Below are 16,786 nucleotides of genomic sequence, written 5' to 3' on the forward strand. Positions count from 1 at the left end.
AGGGGCAACTTCCATGGGAAGGGACACCTTCCACTAGACCAGGTTGCTCCAAGCCCCTTCCAGCCTGGCCTTGGACACTTCCAGGGATCCAGGGGCAGCCACAGCTTCTCTGGGCAACCTGTGCCAGGGCCTCTCCACCCTCACAACCAAGAATTTCTTCCTAATGTAAACTCAGTTTAAAACATTGCCCATGAAAAAAAAAAGCCCAACAGTTTTCAATTTAAAACCCTTGGGTTAGAATGGCCTCCAAAGTATTTTAACATCCTGCTGCTGTATTTTCCCCCAAGATCCCTCTGCACAAGCAAATTATGCTGCACAACCCCACACCTTATTGCCTTTTTTAGCCATTTCTTAATTTTGATCAAGCTTCAGTAAAAAAAGTCTTTGTCCTTAGTTCCTGACATTGCAGTTAAAGGACAGGGCAGCTTGCATATACTTCTCATGATGGGAACTACTTCAATCACATTTCCTGTAACTTCTTGCTTCCAGGCCAAGTAATCTTGCATTTGATTAAGTAAACACCTTTGTCCTAATGACTTTATGCCTACTTTAAAGGCGTTGCTGTACCTATTGTTCTACAAATTTGTCAGTCTGTTATTCTTTTTCTATTTTAAAAAACTTATCAGCGAAGCATAAGTCAAAACCAAAGAGAGAAATCATTTTGTTCTTTTATCATTAGTACAGAAAGTCCAAGGGAGAAGCCAGGTTTTGCACGGTACAAGTGATTATAAAATAAAAGTCTTGATGAAGGAACAGGGGATTTTTTTTGTTTGTTTGTCTTGCTGGTGATGTCATGAGAGGAAAGGGAAGATGAAATAAAGAAAATTTGTGTTCAGTGTTGGCCTCAGATGCCAACAACTCTGCTTCACAGATTTGCATGAATTACCTTTCTCACCTGCTGGCATAAATTGTGTGTGTTGCTTTCTTCATATCACTTTAGGCAGTGGTTACTAGAAATGAAAGGTTTTGTTTCTGAGCTGTCCTGAGGGCATGTTATTGCCATGTGAAATCCAGGAAAATGATCCAATCACTACTAAAATTGTTGTTACAGAGATACATAACTTGTCAAAAATGAAAGAACCCTATAACGCATCTCTTTGGTAATGTTAATGTTTACACTGTTTTATCCCACTTGTGGCTTGATGTTGCCAAACTGCCCCAGAAACAGCATTAATATGGATGAGAAAAAAAAAGGATTAAGATGTGAATGAGTAATGAAAAGCCTTTACTAGAAATAGAACTGGCATCCATATGTAATAAAGCCTTGCCAAACATTGTCAGTGTTAATAGTTTTGTTTACATTTCTACGTGGCCAGGCCATGCCGCTGTTTTTCATGACTGTGAATTCTGACAATTTTTATATTCTGTTTGGTCCAGGAGCTTTTGCATGTGCAATTAGAGCAGAAAACACAGTTCTAAGTCCCTGTATTCAAGGAAGAAATACCCACAACTGCTTTCTCTGAGCTGTTTCAGTGCAGCAGTTTGCTGTTAGAACCTTCCTTTCAGAGCTCACGTTTGAAGACCCGAAATTATGCCACTTGTCAGCCATTCCTGCAGAGCTGAGAAATGCTTCATATTTCTTGATGCTGTTTCTATGCTTTCCCACAGGATGAGTTTCACATGAGGTTATATCAGGCTGTTTTGAGTTCTGAGTGTTCAGCATCACCGTGTCTTGCAGGGTCAGTCGACTCAGAAAAGCCTGGGCCAGAAATCCTCACCTTTTAAGTAGACAGGCTGGGAGGGCTGGGGCTGTTCATCCTGGAGAAGAGGGCTCCAGGGAAACCTTAGAGCACCTTCCAGTGCCTAAACGGGCTACAAGAAGGTTGGAAAAGGACTTTTCAAAAGGGCATGGAGTGATAGGACAAAAGAGAATGGCCTTAAGCTGAAGGAGGGCGGGGTTAGACTGGATATTAGGAAGAAATTCTTCCCTGTGAGGGTGGAGAGGCCCTGGCACAGGTTGCTCAGAGAAGCTGTGGCTGCCCCTGGATCCCTGGAAGTGTCCAAGGCCAGGTTAGACGGGGCTTGGAGCAACCTGGGCTAGTGGGGGGTGGGAACTGGATGATCTTCAAGGTCCCTTCCAACCCAAACCATTCTGGGATTCTGTAATTTGAGATCACTGAGAGGAAGAAAGGCAGCAGTTGCAATCCTGGACACTCAGCTCCCATCCCTGAGTTGCAGAGGACTTTTTTCCCTGTGTGTGAGGATATGCAAGGACCACAAATATCATCTGTAGTGGTTGCTGTACGTTGACAATCAATGGTCCTGGTTGCGTTTGGAGGAGAGGACAGTCAGTGTAACTGCCTGAGTCCTGGCTCACAGGAGGGGTAGAAGAGATGTTAAACCTATTTTCCATATTTCTCACTCCGAACTCTCAATCTCATTTAGGTGTGAGAAGAGAGAAAAGGTGGTTAAAGAGGAAGTAAGGCTAATCCCAGTTTAGACTACATTCTTTATTTATGCTGACTCCTCAACATGTTTTAAAGGCTTAGCTGGCCAGTTCAGCTTTTATAACGTGCTCAAGGGAGGGGGGGATACGTGTCCTACTGTCCTTAAAAACGGCACAGCAAAGATCAGTGAGGACTTGGAGTGAAATATCAGAGCTACTCACTGTTATAGAGTGCACATTAATGAGGCTTCCACATGAGGACCAACCCAAGAGCACACAAAGCTGGCAGGAACTCAGTTATTCCTCCAGAGCCTTCACAGCCCTGTCAACGAGCACTGACTGATAAGGATGGAGTACAGATGAGTGCTATTAAACCAGAACAAAACCCCAGCAAGCACACTGAGCTTTCTTTGTCCGTGAATAACCAGGAATTTTTCCTCTGAAATGTCTTAAAAGTTTAAGCCCGTCCCTTGGGTTTGTTTATGTGTGTCTTGTTTTTGCCATAGTTGTAGGTATTTGCACAGCATTTAGTAATTGGGCTCATATTTCAAGCATTTTCTGTCCTCCTCAGGAAGTTAAAATGTGTGGACTTTCCCTCTTTTTGCAGCATAATAGGCATCCATATCACAAGCAATATTTGTGGTCATTAGAAATGCCAATAATTAGAAAACCCATATTTTTTCATGTGTGTTTACATTTATACTTACCCTAAGTATTCATTAATTTTTATCAGGTGCACTCCTCTTTAATAGGAAGCAGAATTCGCTTTGTTTCACTTGTGTGTGGGAGAATGAGAAATGTATTATATAGTTTGATGCTTGTTTTGAAAAGTATTAATAAATGGCTTAGAAAGTAAAGTAATACTCTGTTATATTTGCAATCTTGTATTTGCTTTCTCCTGTATAATTCACATTTTCATGTATTTGCTGGCGCTCCCTCTTCCAAAATTAACTTTTTGTTAGATGTTTTTTGGCTCATGTGTTTGCTGTACAGTGGAGCAGAAAAGAGGAAAGTGTGGATTAGATAGTTTGAGGTGTGGGATGCATTGTGACCACCTGGCCAGGCTCTGTTTGTGAATACATATATTTAATTTTGGTTGGGTTTTTTTTCGTGAAAACTCTGATGGACTGCTGAGAAGGAGCTTTTTATTTTCTTCTAGTGTTACATTTTCTTTCTCTAGGACTTGTGATATGATCCCTGCTACTTTCCTACCCAAGCACAGCAAGCTCCCTGCTGTCTCTCAGCACAGTGTAGCCAGGGAGGAATCTTTGGGGGAGCCACCTCCTCCCACCTCTTGGTCTGCAGAAATTTCCCAGAAATGGTTCATCAGAAAAGCTTCAGACCACCAACAGCAGAGGTTTCTGGCAGATCAGAGACCCAGAGGAGCACGAGAGGCATGGCAAAAAGGAGAGAGGTGTTATTCTGGTATCCTTTTTGTCTCACAGAACCACGTTTACATCACCAGAAACCCAAGAGGCATCAGTCTGGTAGTGGGGTGCAGATTGGTGGGTGTGTAGAGCAAGGAAGCAACTGGGGACTCAGTGGTGATACCCTGGTGGTGATCTTTGCACTCAAATGCCATCTGAAAATCAGCAATGAGATGGTGCAGATCACTGCCTGCACTTGGTGATTCAATCACAAGTCTCTCAGTGGCTTGGCTGCTTGAGATCCCATTCCCCAAGTTCAGATATTAAAGGAAGGATCTCAATTTTCATGAGCAGTAAGAAGCAGAAACCGATGTTCCCACCTTTGCAGTTGCAGAGCAAAGTATGAATATTAACAGAGTGCACCCTGAGGGCTCACAAACCAGGTGGATAAAAGGAATGATAGAAGTAGAAACACAGAATCACATCCTTGGTTGGAAGGGACCCACCAGGATCATCGAGTCCAACTCTTAGCCCCTCACAGGACACCCCCAAGAGTCTCACCATGTGCCTTAAAATGAACAAATACAACTGCTGATTTTTAGAGCAGCATGTGACTGCTGGAGCTTGTGCAGAGCCCTCTTCCAGCAGGCAGAGAGGGTGGGAGCCTGCAGACAGCTGGAGGACTCCGTGTCTTTTCTCTCTCCCTTCTCCACCATCCTCTGCTGACAGGGCCACACGGTTTTATTGTCCTCCTGTGGGCCATCAGCAGCAGATCTGGCAGCAGCACAGCCCACACACGCTGCCTCGGGAGGGTGGGGTCGTTCACGGAGCACCCTGCCCCAAAATCTGGCTCGGGCTCCCCTCCTCACCCCCATCCTTGGCCCCTGCACCTCCAGCCACTGCCAGCTGGCCTCCTCCACGGCTGCTGTCATCTCATGGGCTGCACACTGAGCCTCCTCACCAGCCCAGGGCTGGGGTTTGTTCCCTGGCTGCTGGCAAGGGCCGTGTGGTGAGGAGGGAGGTGCTGGGCTGCACCCCCTGCTCCATCCCTGCCTCACTACCAGGCTGGGAGGAGGGAGTCGTGCTGTGCTTCCTGTCCATCTCACAGGATCACAGAGTCATTTAGGCTGGAAAAGCCCTCCGAGATCACCAGGTCCAACCTGCGACCTTGTCAACCAGAGCACTGAGTGCCCCGTCCAGTCGTTCCTTGGACATCTCCAGGGATGGGGACTCCACCACCTCCCTGGGCAGCCCCTTCCAGTGTACACCCTCAAGCACCATGGTCACCCTAAGTAGCCCCTGGAGAGGGGTGCTTTCCTTGGAAGCTTGCTTTTCAGGGGTGCCCCCTGAGCCTGTGCACTGCTGGGACAGCAGGCGTGGGGGAGCCTGGACCAGTTCTCGTGGCCAGGGAGCCTCATCTCAGGCAGGATGTGTCCCCTCAGGAGTTTCAGCTCTTCCCACAGCTTCCTGATGGATGTGGTAGACTCACCACCAGCCCAAGCCTGGCCCAGGCATCACCATGATAGCACAGGGAAGGAATTGGTGCCAGCATGGATGCATGGCACTGGGGATAGAGGATTACATTCCCTCCCTCTGGAGTCTGTCTGGTCCCCAACCAGAGGTGATGGCAGCAGCCCCATCACCAAGGGGCCTGGTGAGCCCTGCTGCCCTCAAAGGACATAACCACTGTGGTGAGGGAAAGGGTCTGGGGAAGCCCTTTCCACAGCTCCAGAGCAGGATGCCCAGCCAGGAAGGGTTGACACGAGAGAGAGAGAAGTGACTGGTGGGCACTGTATCCTCTCAGGGCTGGGAGTGGGCATCTCTGCTGAAGCTGGTGGTGGATGCTGGTAGACAGGGCGAGGTCCCTGGATCAGAGGTTGTGCCCAGATGTCTCAGCTCCTGGTCCAGAGAGGACCTGGCCTGTGTCCCAGAGGAAGGAAGGGGAGCTCCCAGGGAGTCAGCAAGGCCTAGCTTTGGGTCGCTCCTTCAGGGGCAGTTAAAGCAGTGGTTTGTCTGCACCCCTGGCAGATCTGGCCCTCTGCATCACTACCTGGGACTCCACAGACCCGGGCTTTGCTGCCCATCCTGCCCTCTGCTCCCTCCCAGCTCCTGGCCACTGTTCCCAAATGTTTGGTGGTGTGTGTTTGCCCATCAACTCAGCCACTGGTGGGGTGAGTCTCCCCAGGGGAGAGCTGGCAACATGTCTGTCCCCAGGGGCCCTCACCTCCATCAGAACTCGTGGGCCTAAAAAGCAATAAACAAGTGATGACTTCATCTCCTCGTGCGAGGGACAAGCCCCTTTTCCTGGGGGAATATTGTAATGCCTGCTCTGAAACGTGGTCCCACTGACCCTTCTCCTGTTTGCAGGAAGCGTTATCAGTGGTGAGCGAAGACCAGTCCCTGTTCGAGTGTGCCTACGGATCACCCCACCTCGCCAAGACAGAGATGACGGCCTCCTCCTCCAGTGAATATGGGCAGACCTCAAAGATGAGCCCACGTGTCCCCCAGCAGGACTGGTTGTCACAGCCCCCGGCCAGAGTCACCATCAAGATGGAGTGTAACCCCAACCAGGTTAATGGGTCAAGGTAACGAGGCTCAAGAACGCTTTTTCATGGGATGGGTGTAGCTCAGTTTTCTAAATCTGTGAATCTGGCCCCGTTTTAGATGCCCCAGGTGGCACCTGGCCATCAGCTGCCATCCCAGAAGGCTGCAGGTCTCCTCATCACACCACCCAACCCTGTTCAGGTGTTAGGAGCTCTTAAAAGTTGCTACAGGCACAGTCTTCTCATGAGCTTGTGCAAGACTTCTGTGTCTCCTCTGACTGTGGCTAATTTTCGGATGTGAACTTGCTTTGAAAGAGCACGTATTTGAAGTTAATAAAATGAGGGTTTGCTGTAGGCTGGAGCAGCACCGCTGATCCATCCAGGGCGTGGGGTGTGTGATCTAACACTCGGTGGAAGTTGTCAAATGCAGTAATTTGTGCAGTTGCCTTTGCTCTAAAAATAACCAGAGAAGCATAGGAATAAAAGAAAAATAAATCTTGTAATGGCAGGGGGAGTAAACTCTTGATCTTTGCTTTTATATTTACTGTAAACACAGTGCCAAAAACTGGAGTTGTATTTAAGAAGAATTCATGCTGAAGAAACAACATGTATGGAGGGAGGGAGGGGAGTAGGAAGGAACAGGAAAAGAAATTACTCAGCTCAGCTGGCAGTATCCACAGTGTGTCTGTGAATTAACTGTTGCCTCAGGACTTCTTTTATGAATGTCACTATGAAAGAGAATTGTATTGATTAGGCTGAAAGAGTAATACAGTGAATTTTTGGGTGTCAATCAGCAGCTTCCCCAAGCTTAGGAGCACTCTCTGGGCCATCTGAAAAAACACAATGGAGATTTTTTTTTTTTTCAAGGAAACTATCCAAACAAGAGTTTTCCTGTTTAAAATGCCTCGCTGTCGAAACAGTTTTCCTTTGGTGTTGCTGAAGGGCAAAGGTCCAGAGAGTCAGTTGCTCACAACTGGTGGTGATGTACCAGTGAGGGCTGTGCTTCACATCTCTGTGTCACCAACAGCTGCGTTCTCATCTCATCTCCCAGCACCAGTTGTTTAGAAAAACCTCAGCCATGGGCTCTGTGGTCACTGTTCACACTTGCTGTGTTGATGGGCAAAGTGGTTTGGCAGCTTATCACACCTCTTCACTGGTAAAAATGGAAGTTGTGCTGAAGCCAAATCAGAATTTCCAGTGAATAGTCAAAGATTTGAGATACGTGGAAAGAAACGGTGAGTTGAAGTTTTAAAGAATTAGAGGAAGTGTTCTTGTAAGCCTGCTTATTCAGAATTTCAAGTGTCTTTATATCAGTGTCTTTTTTTTTTTATGCTAAGCAAATGGACTATTGATTCAAAACCAGTCTTACCTGCTTCCTAAAATTGCCTCTTAAATATTTGTGTAAGCAAACTGATCCCAGTTTTCCTTAGTGTAAATTCCATAAAGTGCATCAGAGTAGATAATTGGTGTTGATTGTTTCTGAGATTAGTGGTAATAATTTGTGATTAGTGGTAATAATTTGTAATTAGTGGTAATAATTCATAATTCATGTCAGTCATAGAGAGACTCCTGCTTTGACATATCCCAGATCTTAAAGAAGAGTTGAGATGGCACAGATCCATTTGGAGTTGTTGGACAATCACACTTTAAAAGCAGTCAAGCCAGAATCCTGAATTTGCTGTCTGGGATTCCTGAAATGCATAACTAGACTGAATATTAGAGCTCAGTTTGTGCATCACAGGAATTTGGCTGTTGCTGATGTGGTTTAAAGGACAAAATCATGGGCAGTAATACCACCTTTTATTAACTGAAACCTTGTCCTGCCTAGTCCTTGTTAGCAACCCTGGTAAGGGTTATAGTTTGATTTAAGAGGTCAGGACCCCTACCAAACCCAAAATGTGTGCCCAGAGTCAGATCAGTTAAACTGAGTCTCAGGCAAACCCACATAACCTGCGGGTGAGGGCTCGGTGTGGAAAACCTGTTGTCCCACACCAGCATCCTCAAACTACTAGGGACTGGTAGGAGCCCTGATTTGGGAACAGACATCTGCAGGCACTAAATCCTCTGACTCCTGCAGGGACTTGCATGGTGCAGGGAGAGCCAGGTACCCTGAGACACCCTGACTTTAGGGCAGGGCAGGCCCACATTCAGCCTGTTTTACAGCCTGGAGGCTTGGGGGCATGTGCTTGGGTTGGGGTGGAGGTTTGCTGCCCATATCTCCCCATTTTAAGTGTGTTCACCTTCTGTATGTGAGCTCAAAATACTTCCCAGGGATGGATAAGCATTCAGAAACCCTGAATTAAACAGGCTGTTTGGATTTATCTGCATAATGTCTACCAAGGTAATGCAGTGTCACATTATAAGAGATGAAGCTGTTAGAGAGCATCCAAAGGAGGCTGTGAAGACAATGAAGGGTTCAGAGGGACCAGACAAGATGCAGCTGAGGGCACTTGGCTTGTCCAGCTGGAGCAGAGGACACTGAGGGCAGAGCTCATCAGGGTCTGCAGCTCCTCCTGAGGGGCAGCTCTGACCTCTGCTCTCTGGAAGCAGGGACAGGACCCAGGGAAGGGCTGGAGCTGGGACAGGGCAGGCTCAGGGTGGATCTCAGGACAAGGTTCTTCCCCCAGAGGGTGGTGGGCACTGCCCAGGCTCCCCAGGGCAGTGGGCACAGCCCCAAAGCTGCCAGAGCTCCAGGAGGGTTTGGACAACACTCTCAGGGGCAGGGAGGATTGTGGGGGTGTCCTGGGCAGGGCCAGGAGATGGACTTGGATGATCCTTGAGGGTCCCTCCCAACTCAGAATATTCTATGATTCTGTAATTCCCTTTCCTTTATGCTATTTTCTGTTAGTGTGTTGAATCACTCAGGGTGATACTCTGGCTCCCTGCAGAGCCAGCAGACAGGAGCTGCTGCTGGTTTCAGCTGCCAGAATTGCCCTTTGTGGACAGGGCTGTCTGCCTTTCCTGCAGAGGTGTCTACACTGTCTGTGTAAAGTCCCTGTGCATGTGGAGAGGGGCTCTTCATCAGGATCTGGAGTGACAGGACAAGGGGAGAATGGCTTCACACTGAAAGACAGCAGGGTGAGATCAGATATTAGGAAGAAATTCTTCCCTGTGAGGGTGGTGAGGCCCTGGCCCAGGTTGCCCAGAGAAGCTGTGGCTGCCCCTGAATCCCTGCAAGTGCCCAAGGCCAGGTTGGATGGGGCTTGGAGCAACCTGGTCTAGTGGAAGGTGTCCCTGCCCATGGCAGGGGGCGGAATGGGATAATCTTTAAGGTGTCTTCCAACCCAAACCATTCTATGTTTCTGTGATCTGCACTGTTGCAAGCAGAACAGGCATCTACTTCTGCAAGGATGCATAATCTGAACACTGGGGAATTGTCTTTAAGTGAAACTTCTTCACTTAGTCATGGGGCATAATTTTGATTCAGACCTTTCCAGCAGAACTGTTGTTACAAAGATGAGACACCCCAGGAGTTTCCAAGGAACCCCAGGACACACTTTTGCACCACCCTGATCACATTTACCACCACTGCAGAAGTAAAGAGATGAAAAGAAGCAATTTTATGTGTCTCCTCTCTAAAAATAAATAGCATTAGATCTACCTACTCCATCATTTGGAGTTTAGTGCCAATCAGCTGAGCAGCACATGAAGAATAGGTTCTTAATTTTGCTCTGAACAGCATCACTCAGAGGTTTTTAATGTGGCCACCACTGGGAAATGAACAGCTCAGCAGTGGCTCTGGAAGAGGTTGTACAAATTACTGCTCTGAACTGCAGAATGGTTTTGCTCAGAACATTGATTTCCTAAAGAAAATATAATGGGATGCAATGTAATTCTTTCTATATTGAATTAAAAATAACCTGCAACCCTGAAAGCAGGGGGTTTTTTATTAATCTTGGATTTGACAGCCTCCCCTGTTGAAAGAGCTCCTACCTGGGACGAAGAAATTTCATACTTCACTACAGTTCCTAAGACATGACACTTGCTGAAAAAGAAACAAAAAAATTTGCTTACAAGCTACCAAAAAAGAAAAAGATTAACAGAACAACAACAACAAAAAAATTGTGTGCGTATATATGTTTATACTATGCACAAAAATAATAAAAAATATTATTATAGTTAAAAAAATAACATTTATTTCATCAAAGAACTATTATTTTATAAAGCCTAACTCGTGCCTGAAAATATAGATCTTAAATAATACACTTCTAATGGAGAACTAGCACTGCCAAGTAACAAAAATAAAGGTGTTGTGGCACTTCTAAAACTCACAGGCACGTGTGTATGTCATATGTAGGGTGTTATTACACTTTGGGGATTGGAATCTTCCTAGTCTGTGAAATTCCAGCCAGTTTTAGGGAAAAAAAAACGTGTACCAGACTGGTGGTACCCTGTGATTCTGTAGGTCACTTTGCATTTTTCTTTTCTGCAGGAGGTTTCCCCACCCTGCTCTTTTGCAGTGCATAAATTTGTTGCTTTAAATGAAATGCTCAGTTGTTAAAAAATACTTCCTATGTTGAAAATTAACACGTGCAGGAGCCGGAGCGCTCGGAGCCGCTTTTCATTTTTAGTAAAGCTGTACCTGCTCTGTTCATACCCATTTTAAAATCTGGGTGGTCCTAAAGGAGTCTAAACTATGACATCACTTTGCTGAGCCATGGAAGTGCCACCTGGAGGATCTCCAGAGTGTATCCTCTGGAATTGTCTTGCTGGGCACCTGGGTCTGAATAATTCGGCGTAAAGAGGATGCAAAGTAGGGTATGAGACCCCACAAAGGGGTGAGCAGGGAGGAGTTAAAATGGCAATATTTGCTGTCCAGCTCTCCCTTCTCACTTTATTTCCTGGCCATGTATTCTGTCATCTGGGAGAGGGTGTAAAACTTTAGGAGCGCGCTGAACCCTTTAGACGTCCACAATTAAGAATAAAAATGTGCTTGTCTGGTAGGACTTTTCCCACATATACTTTACCTGTTATTGCCTTACATTAAACCTCAAAACATAACTGGCATTCCTGTGAATACCAAAAAAAATACCATTAGAGTAAAATTAAAGGGTTATTTTCAGAGGGATTAGCTACCCAGTTTTCTTTAACAATAACAGCATTTTTAGAGCTAAACCCACCAGAAAATACAGCCTGAGGGCCCACCTTAAATTAAATAAAGCCTGAAAAGTTTAAATTAAAGCTGTCATTTACCTTGCTGTTGTTGCATAAATAATGCAGATTGTCACAGGTGGTATCAAATTGAGTTTCTTTAAATATATTATGTAGGTACAGCCATTACATTTCTCCCAGGTACATAAATCTAATGAGACCTTTTGTGCCCCCATAGAGTCAATCTTTCACCTGAATGTAATAATAGTGTTTCCTGCTATTTATTGCTTTTGAGTCAGACCAAAAGATTCACCCTGTTATAGGGTTTTATATATATTTATTTATTTATATATATTTTATATATATTTATACATATATATAAATCTGTAGGTCGCATGTGCCACACCGTTATTTATTGTTCTGTTTATCATTCTTTACACATTTTATCAAATTAAGCACGAGCAATTCTGCCACAATTCATGTTATGCATTTAGGGAGAAATCCACTCCTGTGAAAATGCTCTCAGGAGGACCTGGGTGCTGCTTAAACAACATTTAAATCCATGGATTGTCCAGCAATCTCGGAATACACTCGCCCATGGGGCTCTACCGTGCCCAGGAGTGGCACTGTACAAAGGTAGCTTGGAATAACCACATTAACTGGTAGATAATCCATTTTTATTTTAAGGCAGGCTGAAGTGAAACACAGAGTCTTATTCAGATTTCATTTGCAGCGTGATGATTTCACTGAGGAGGTATTTTAAAAGTGAACTGCAGTGAAAGCACAGTAGAAGCTTTCCAACATCAGCTTGGCTGATCACAGGAGTTTTAAAGAAATGCCAGAAATAATTAGTTGCCCTTAAGATTTAATAATGTTCAAAATGTTGATTTAAGTGCTACCAATTGTTGCTTGAAAACCATTTGAGGGTGAAATTATCACTTAATAGATCTTTTGTGCTGGCTCTTTTGGGAAACATCATTTTTTCTTTGCCTGAATTTTCATCAAAGGGCCTCTGTACTGGCTGGGTTGAGCACATCTAGCACACAGAAGGAGTTTTCAGAGCACAGAGTGACCTCGAGTTTTCTTGTTGGAGTTTTTTTAATTTTCCCCTTGATGTAAAGTCTTCTAAGGAGTAGCTATTTTGTGCTATCCAAGCCAGCAAATCAGAATAGGCAGCGCTCGAGATACCTTGCACAGTCTGGATGTGTGACAGCTGCTGTGCTTGGGCACTGAGGAGGGTGCAGTCATCCATGTGGAGCTCTGAATTCCCACCACAGCAGAGCCATCCTGCTCCCAGGATCCAGGCTGGTGGGATCTGCATCACATTCCAGCCTGTGGTTGGATATGGATGGACCAAGTTGGAGCATTTGCAAACTTTCAGAGAATCCCCGAATCACAGAATTGTCAGGGGTGGAAGGGACCTCTGGACATCATCCAGTCCAACTCCCCTGCCAAGGCAGGGTCACCTGGAGCAGGTGACACAGGAGAGTGTCCAGGTGGGTTTGGAATATCAAGAGCTTGAGGAAGCTTCAACATGAGGACGAACTTCTTTCCATGGAGAGTGAAGAACAATGGAACAGCTGCCCAGAGGAGGAGACTCCACACCCTCCCTGGGCTGCTGTTCCAATGCTCTTCACCTTCCTGGGAAATAAGTTCTCCCTCATGTTGAGGTGGAACTTCTCGTGTTTTAGTTTGCGGCCGTTGCTCCTCGTCCTGTCTCTGGGCACCGCCGAGAGGAGCCTGGCACCACCCTCCTGACACCCACCTTGCGAGTGTCCAGCATGTGGACAAACAGGGCTGAGCTGCAGCAATCCCCCTGACATCACTTGTTTTTCGAGGGCATGGCTTTTTCCGCCCCTGGAGCACAACCCTGCGGCGGGGACGCGGCGCCATCCCTTCCACATCTGGTGGTGCGCCACCGGCATGCAGCCCTGGCATTCCTGGGAAACCTCAGCTCAGACTAAACAGCAGGCATGGTCCAAACCCCACTGCAGTCCATGGGACTCTCTCCTCAGTCTCCAGTAGGGCTTGAGTCAGCCCCTACGTCAGTCCACGGAGATCTGTCTTAAGAGCAGGCCTTTCCTAATGCACTTATTGGAGCTGCCTGTGTAAAGTAATGTTTTTCCCATAATCTTGGGTAAAAAGACATCAGTTATCTCAGGCTGATAATCTTCTTTCCCACTGACTGGGTGGCTGGTGGAGTGGCTGCCAACCAAACTGGAAAAACTGCAAATTCAGGATCTTCTCCGTGTGTGACTGCTCCGAGAAGTTCCTGTTTGCTCTGAAAACCCACGAGCTTAACACCAGCACTTATGTGTGTGTGTGTGCATGGTTTGGCTCCATCCTTGAGGCAAACATGTTGCCAAAGAGAAAAACAAACTCAGCTCACTGATACTATAACTATTTTTTTTTTCTTTTGCAACTTTTTGGGGGGTACTGGGCTGGCAGGTGCTGGCTAAGGAACTTTCCACTCTGGGACAAATGGGCTCATTCAGAATTGGCATGGATACATTTTGGATTGGCCACCGAATTTCAGGCAAAGTGAAATACAAAAATAGGCTTCAAATAATGACCGATGACTCCACAAGAGCTGCGATCACTGTCATTTTTTAGGACTATTGGCATCATTACTTCTTGATTTCCAGTAGAGGATTCACTGTGTCTGCAGTATTTAGAGCTGGGGGTTGTGGTGTCCCCCCTGGCTGGCATGACACAGTCAGGTTGTCTCTGACTCCTCTCCCCCTTCATTAATAGGTGTTTTATTTTGATCAGGGCAACATCAGTGGGGCTGTTCAGTATTTAAAGTTTGGGAACAGCTTTTTGAGACAAAACAGAAGGTAAGAAAAGGGGCTGATCATTGGCTTTACCATTTTGCACCCGTCTGCCTCACAGCCCGATAAAGTTAGTCATGAAAATCAGCAGACATTCCACAGACACAGGGGATTATGGTTTCCATACAGGATGTCACTTCTGTTTATGCCTGGCATACTACTTTACTAACTTTCTATATGATCCCTGCCCACAAAAGAAGGCACATGTGGTTTGGGAAGGGCCCCGTCTCCCTGTATTTCATATTTCACGAAACCACAAATACAACAGTCTTACAAGCTCTTGAAATGAAATACAATTTGAGAAATGTAATCTGTTACCATTATAATAGAATTTCTATAAAAATAATAAAAGAAAAACAAGAGAAAATAGGTCCTGAAAGTTATAGGCCAACTGGGAAGTCGTTGTGGCTTTGGCCTAGCTATCACCATGTCAGACCTCAGCCTTCTCCCAGGCAGCAATCTAATTGTAAATTATGTATATATACAGAACATCATTTCTTAGCTTTGGCTTTTCGTGACCCCCTTCCCCTCTTTCCCTTTCTTCACTCCAACCTGACACGTAAGAAATATTGAAGTGTTTGCGCTAATGGAGAAATGACAACGTGCAGTCAAACTTAAACCAGCTGTTTCCCCACACTGTGAACACAAAGAGCCAGGCTGGTAATATTTATAGCTTGACTGGCCTCTAGTGAGCCAGATGCTGACTGCCTTAATTTGCCATGATGGCCTTAAGGCTTGGAGCAGCTGTGGGCTGCAGGATAGCCAGGGAAAGCGAAGGGGAAGAGAATAGAAAAAGAAAAGATTGATTTAGTCGAAGTTGTTGTTTGATTGGAAATGAACATGAGCAGCTCGATAAATGTGCACCTCCCGTTTCGCCTGCGGAAAGCCAAGGGCGTTGTGTGTGTTGGCGTGTGGTGGTGGCTTTCTTCTTTCACTAGGGAAAGGAACCAGAGGCACCTCCAGGTGACATTTCCAGGTGACCCCTGGGACAGCCCCGTGTAACCCTGAGCACCTACCGAGTACAGGGCACCCCACACAGTGATTAATCCCCGTGTTTTGGGTGCTGCAGGGTTGTGTTCACGTGGGGCTGCCCCAGCCCCAGCCTCTCCATTGCCATGGTCTGTTGGGGCTGCTGAACCCTTTTGGGGTTGCCACTGCCCATGTGGAGCTCTGCCAGAGCTCAGTGCTCTGCCATGACTGAGTGGCCCTAGGAGGACTTGGTTTTTCACAGAATCCCAGAATGATTTAGGTTGGAAAAGACCTCTGAGATCATGAGCTCCAACCTGTGCCCAACCTCCACGTTGTCCCCCAGCCCAGAGCACTGAGTGCCATGGCCAATCCTTCCTTGGACACCTCCAGGGATGGGGACTCCAACACCTCCCTGGGCAGCCCATTCCAATATCTAGTTCCAGTATCTAATCACCCTGTCTGTAAAGAATTTATATATCTTGTTTATATTTTTTTTTCTTTTCTTCTATCTTCTTAGTCCTACTTTTGATGCCATATAGCAAATATAAGCAGCTTGTCACCGTGGCTTCAGCATCACTTTAAGCCACTGGTGTGCATCCTTCCACAGGGGAGGGCTTCCCTCCCTTTCACAGGCCTCAGCAGCTTTTTCCCACTTTGACCATCCCCTTTCCTGAGGGGAAGTATCCCCTTCCCACAGCCACCACACACAGGTGGGGGAGTGACTCAGGTTTTAACTAAGCACTGAGTTACTTACCCACCCACCCATTTCCTTACTTATTTAAGTACTTGCTGGGTAAGCAGCTCCCCAGCCTGGTTCACTGAGCAGTTGGGCAGGAGCCTGTGTGAGCACCCCAGGCAGCATTCTTAAGGCCAGGTGCCTGCCCAGGAGCAGAGGGTTTGGTGCATGTGCAGGGCTCTGCCTGGTGTGTGCACAGAAGATGCCGAGCATCCATGTCCAGGTGGTGGGGGATGAGTGTGTGTGGTGGACACTGAGCTACCAGAGCAGCTGGAGAGAGTCCAGAGGAGGCACCAAGAGGATCCCAGGGCTGGAGCAGCTCTGCTGGGAGGAAAGACTGGGAGAGCTGGGATTGTTCAGCCTGGAGAAGAGAAGGCTTTGGGGTGACTTGATTGTGGCCTTGCAGGGCCTGAAGGAGACGATAAGAAAGATGAAGAGAAACTATTTGCAAGGGCCTGGAGTGACAGGACAAGGGGGAATGACTTCAAACTGAAAAACAGCAGGGTTAGGTGGGATATTGGGAAGAAATTCTTGGTTGTGAGGGTGGGGAGGCCCTGGCACAGGTTGCCCAGAGAAGCTGTGGCTGCCCCTGGATCCCTGGAAGTGTCCAAAGCCAGGTTGGACGGGGCTTGGAGCAACCTGGTCTAGTGGAAGGTGTCCCTGCCCCTGGCAGGGGGTGGGACTGGATGATCTTTAGAGTTCCTTCCAACCCAACATTTCTATGATTCTGTGATTCTATGGCAAGTGTTGGGGTCTCTAATATCCCCTCTGGAAACTCCTTTCAGAGTCTCCCTTAGTACCCGTGGAGATCACCCCGGGTGCCAGGGAAGCAGCTCCCAGGCCTTGCAAAGCTGCTGGTGCAT

General features: G+C 46.7%; 1 protein-coding gene across 4 annotated transcripts in view; it reads left to right on the top strand.

Moving 5' to 3' along the window:
• ERG (ETS transcription factor ERG) overlaps nucleotides 1-16,786 on the top strand; it is a 65,409-nt gene that overhangs the window by 25,412 nt on the left and 23,211 nt on the right. For 2 of the 4 annotated variants that reach the window (XM_051775157.1, XM_051775159.1), the window contains exon 2: nucleotides 6,121-6,338. In XM_051775157.1, the coding sequence (XP_051631117.1) occupies nucleotides 6,121-6,338 (218 nt within the window). Of the gene's footprint in view, nucleotides 1-5,533; nucleotides 5,925-6,120; nucleotides 6,339-16,786 lie in introns of those variants that run through there. The other 2 variants (XM_051775158.1, XM_051775156.1) reach the window with 2 other exon arrangements.

Source organism: Manacus candei, unplaced genomic scaffold, assembly GCF_025592945.1.
Source record: "Manacus candei isolate 608988 ecotype Guabito, Panama unplaced genomic scaffold, ASM2559294v1 h1tg000257l, whole genome shotgun sequence".
Lineage (NCBI taxonomy): Eukaryota > Metazoa > Chordata > Aves > Passeriformes > Pipridae > Manacus > Manacus candei.